Here is a 4,566-nt window from a genome sequence, read left to right as displayed (position 1 = left end):
GGCTCTTAGGCTTCGGTGGATACGACTGGAATGGACCACACAGAGTGTGCTTGGGTGGGCACTAATAACATGTGCAACCACGATGATATGGACCTCTTCCACACCCTCACAATGGCGTCCATTGGGAACGAGAACTAAAGAATCTTCTGGGACTCCCCTTGGGCGGGTGGTATTAGACCGCGCGATACAGCGCCTATCATTTTTGTAATCACCAAATGGAAAAACTTGAGTGTGCAAGAGGCACTGCACAAACAAGGAAGTGATAATTGCAACATTTCTCAATTCAACCCCAGCAAAGCCATTGAGATTGTCAGTCTCATTAGCCTTTCTAGTTACAAGGCTTAATATAACTTAGGGTAGAAAGTGATAATTGCAACAAAACAAACCAGAGTTGAAATAATAAACAAGAAATAAAAAAGTTGATCGAGGTTGAAAGTAATAATGATGAATGGACTGGGATCCATTATTTCATCATCATTATCATTGTGTGGTTATTTAATCATGACCCATAACAGCTATTGTACTCTTCATCCTCGCCCTTTAATGTAAGGCGAGGATGGTGGAAATCTCGATAAGATTACAAGGTCCCTAAGCCTACACAAATAGATTCACTAGACACATGGTCATCAGACCCTCATTGTTAAACCTTCATACGAGGCTTGATAAAAAAACACCTAACATGAGTCGTGTATCACCTCTAACCGAAGGGTCCAATCCTAGGTAAAAGTCGCTCTTGTAAATCCCGCACCTAGATTATTCATGTGCGCCTTGCCTCTCTCAAAATCCCTAAATCATGTGTGTTATTGCGAAATCCCCGTGACACTGATACTTTGTGCTTGCTTATGGAACCCTGCATCTTATGGTTTCACCCATGCGAGACCGTTCTATGTAGACCCGATGTGTTCACGTATAGCCCATCTATTCGTGACCATTTAGACTCAAGCATTTTCTCCCCTTCCTTTTGGCGGCTTGGGCAAAATCTCCTCTCCAAGATTCGTTGGCAAACCTGGATTCCCCTCACTTCGACCCACCGCTTCAACGGCCAGTGACGGTGAGGCGAATCCTGGTGCCTTCGCTCTGGCTAGTAGTTTCGGTTAGTTTTTTTAGTCCTCGCTGGTGCGACACTCGGGAGAATCACGGTGCTTCTTCGAGTATATCGTCCGGGCTCCGATCCAATCAGGACATAGTCGATGGAGACTCGGCGTAGGTTCCTGCTGTCTTCTTGGGGCGGCGAGGTGAGGCTTTCTCGTCATGCGTGCGTGACGGAGAGATTTGGTGTCTTCAGATCTATTCAAAAGTTCAATGGCGACGACTGCATATACATGGCGTTGGTCCTTAGAAGCACTTGCACGAAGACTTCCTAACTGTTATCGGTGGCTCGTTCTAATGGCGATAGTTGTCGTCCTGTAGTCTAGAGACCTCGATGTAATTTCTATTATGTTTGATTTGAAATACTTGGTACTTCCGATGAATTTTTATAATAAATCTGAATCATTTAAAAAAAAACTCGTCTGCTCGTGTTGATTGTCCAGTCAGCCTCCTTCCACATGAAACGATACACGTCTGCACCTGCACTAGGCTGCCTCAGCTGTGTTGCGCACAACGACTCGCACGCTCCACTCGAGTCTAGCGGCCGAAGCGTCGCCCTCGCCGCATCGCCGCGTGTTGGGCTCTTGGCCAGCCATAGTACAAGGTCCCAACCAATGTCCGGTGGCGCGTAGTCGACGACGGTACCTTCGCACGGATTTGGGTAATTTTCTTGACAATTGACAATGTTGGACCGATCGTCTGTGTGGGCTCCTCTTCGATTACCCGAGAGGAGGTCGTCGTTCTCTAGTGATTTTCGCTGAATTGGGGCTGGATTTTCGTTCCTCCGTCGCCGATGGAACCAGAGAAATTAAATGCCGGATCGAATCTGTGCTGCTGAAGAAAACCAATCAGCGTTGCTATACACACAACACATTTGTGCCCGACGGCTGCACGATCTAACGTGGCAGCACCAGCAGCAAGCATGCACGCTTCAGGCAATTATTTTTTTCAAAGCTGCTGCCTTAGCGCTGTTGAGAAGGAAACTGTCGTCTGTAGATCGTGCAGTTCGTATCGTGCATGAAGCAATTTCGAAAACCAATTTCTAAATTTAGACCTGTCCTATCTTTGTGCTGTGCCTGTCGGATACTCGGATCACGGTTTCTTGTTCTGATTGGCTCCCCCATTCCGCAGATCGGAGTCCAGCGCCATGGCGAACCGCGTCGGCGAGTCGTCGTCCTCGTCGTCGAGCGCCAGCGGCGCCGGGAAGGACTCGGGCAGCTTCGAGTGCAACATCTGCCTCGAGCTGGCCCAGGACCCCGTGGTGACCCTGTGCGGCCACCTCTTCTGCTGGCCGTGCCTCTACGAGTGGCTCCACGTCCACGCGCACTTCCCCGAGTGCCCCGTTTGCAAGGCCAATGTCGAGGAGGACAGGCTCGTCCCCCTCTACGGCCGTGGCAAGACCTCCGCCGAACCGCGGCCGAGCTCGTCTGAGGGGCCGCAGATCCCGAGCAGACCGTCCGGGCAGCGGCGCGCCACTGCTCCGCCGCCTGATCACCGTGACCATTACCCGCACCCGAACCAAAACCCGTGGTTCCCTGGTGCAGGCGCCATGGCCGGCGGTCGGTGGGGGAATTACACATTCTCCGCCGCGATCGGGGGGCTGTTCCCTCTGCTGAACTTCCAGGTGCACGGGTTCCCGCCGGCGTATGGACCCGCTGCCGGGATTCCTTACGGGTACGGGCATGACTTCCATGGGTGGCACGGGCATGGCTTCCCGCCCCAGGCGCCGCAGGGCCAGCAGGTCGATGTCTACTTGAAGATGCTGCTGGTCCTCGTCGGTGTGCTTGTCATCGCTAGCTTAATTGCATTTTAGATTATGTGTTGTGGAGGGCCGTGTTGGTGTGCTTGCATTTCAATCTGAGTGCATCGTAGGTAGCTGAGCTCCCATGGTTATGGTTTGATCAGTGTGGAGAGCAGTAGAATGACCAAATTTCCATTGTGTAATAACCTGTAATTGCCACTGTGTGGTGTCCCCAGTGAATTTGATCGGTGCATTATTTATGCATTTACATTGAAACATGCTCGTGCTGATCACCATCCATATTTTCGTTTGCTTTCTTGATTGGGTGATGGCTTCGCTACTTTGGAACTTTGCATGCAAACTGCATTTTCTGATCCTGTGCTCCTGGCTGAAAAAAAAAGGTAATTGTTAGTGGATTACTTTCGTACTCTATCAGGTTGATGCGGCTTTCCAGAAATTTGTTGCATTCTCGGACAGAAGTTTCCAGAAAATAAACTACTATTAATTCATAAGTTTAATTTTATTTATTTATTCATATTTTTTAATACATTCAAAATTTTCCTTCATACATTACAGATGTTTCAGTTTTGATATTGAAATTTTACATTGCTACCTTTTTCTAGAAACCTTTTCAGATTTTTGAAAACATCTAAGCATGATTTCATTTTTAGTGTAAAAATCGTCAAAAACTGTCACCCGTTGGATCTAGACCGTGTGCCTCTCGGGGCGTTCACTGGCATCTCACCCCCAGCGAACATTCGCCAGACAGCTTTACCCTTGTTAAGCTGATATTTCCCCAGATCAGTTCTGGTATATATATATGGAAAGATACAAGGTTAGTTTGGTTTATGTCATGAGCGCTCTGTGCCAAGAACTAGGGGTTTGCTCGCATGAGACGACAAACATCATATAGATAGCTGTAGTAACATGCATGGAACGAGCGAGTAATACACACGTAGTGATCCATGAGGGGTTTGGTATTACAACGAGGTGGAGACGGATGCTGATGGAGATGGTTGATGCCGACGTCCCCTTGCACAACGTGGCGAACATGGCGATCTCCTCGTTGCTAATTCCCCCTCCAAATGCCTTCCAGAGGCTAGGGTTTTGTGTTCGGGATAAGTTTCTGGTGTCTGCGTGCGTCTGATCTCTGACCTGCAGATTACACAGGGTGGAATTAGTCGATCAGGGGGAGGTGGCGCCGGCTGGCACAAGAGCCCTGCGCAACCCCTAGGTTCTCCCAAAGTCTACATTCTTTTATGGTAATTATTTATCACATCAATTGATGTGATGTTATCACCTTTTCCTGAAGTTCTTTCTTAGCATTCCAATTACTTCCCAAAACCCATCCTCGGGAAAATGGACAAAAAGAAGTGCGTGAACACAATAAAATACAACACAACCTACTATGTAGCCATAGAATAAAACATAACATCATCACATAAATTGGACTCATCAAGCGTCAAGTGGTAGAAATGATATTCATCCCCGGCACTCCTGGTCATGAACAAAGATGGAAGATGGTATTTGGCGAGTTTGCATTGTCTACCAGTACCTCTATTGTGAAGTCAAAGCACCTTGTACATGTTATGGATGAATTGAGTAGGGCCACTTGGTTTTCAGAGCTCGAGTTGAGGGCGGGATATCGGCAGATCCGAATGGCCAAAGGAGAAGATTACAAGACGTCCTTACAAACTCACAACGAACATTATGAGTACTATAGACGTCGTTCGGGC

The 4,566-nt window shown here is 48.1% G+C and overlaps 1 protein-coding gene across 1 annotated transcript; it reads left to right on the top strand.

Annotated features, from left to right (window-relative positions):
* The first annotated feature begins 2,226 nt into the window (after positions 1 to 2,226).
* On the top strand, positions 2,227 to 3,102 carry LOC119281550 (E3 ubiquitin-protein ligase RNF185-like). The gene has a single exon (XM_037562046.1). The coding sequence runs from the start codon at positions 2,237 to 2,239 to the stop codon at positions 2,900 to 2,902; it is 666 nt and encodes a 221-aa protein (XP_037417943.1). The 5' UTR covers positions 2,227 to 2,236; the 3' UTR covers positions 2,903 to 3,102.
* Positions 3,103 to 4,566: the final 1,464 nt, after the last annotated feature.

The sequence above is a fragment of the Triticum dicoccoides genome, chromosome 3B, assembly GCF_002162155.2.
Source record: "Triticum dicoccoides isolate Atlit2015 ecotype Zavitan chromosome 3B, WEW_v2.0, whole genome shotgun sequence".
In the NCBI taxonomy this organism is placed as follows: Eukaryota; Viridiplantae; Streptophyta; class Magnoliopsida; order Poales; family Poaceae; genus Triticum; species Triticum dicoccoides.
The sequence above is the reverse complement of the archived record's forward strand: the minus strand, read 5'-3'. Positions and strand labels throughout refer to the sequence as shown.

What these genes read in the sequence shown, in the direction of transcription:
- LOC119281550 (XM_037562046.1), top strand. Translation starts at nt 2,237, where the DNA reads ATGGCGAACCGCGTCGGCGAGTCGTCGTCCTCGTCGTCGAGCGCCAGC.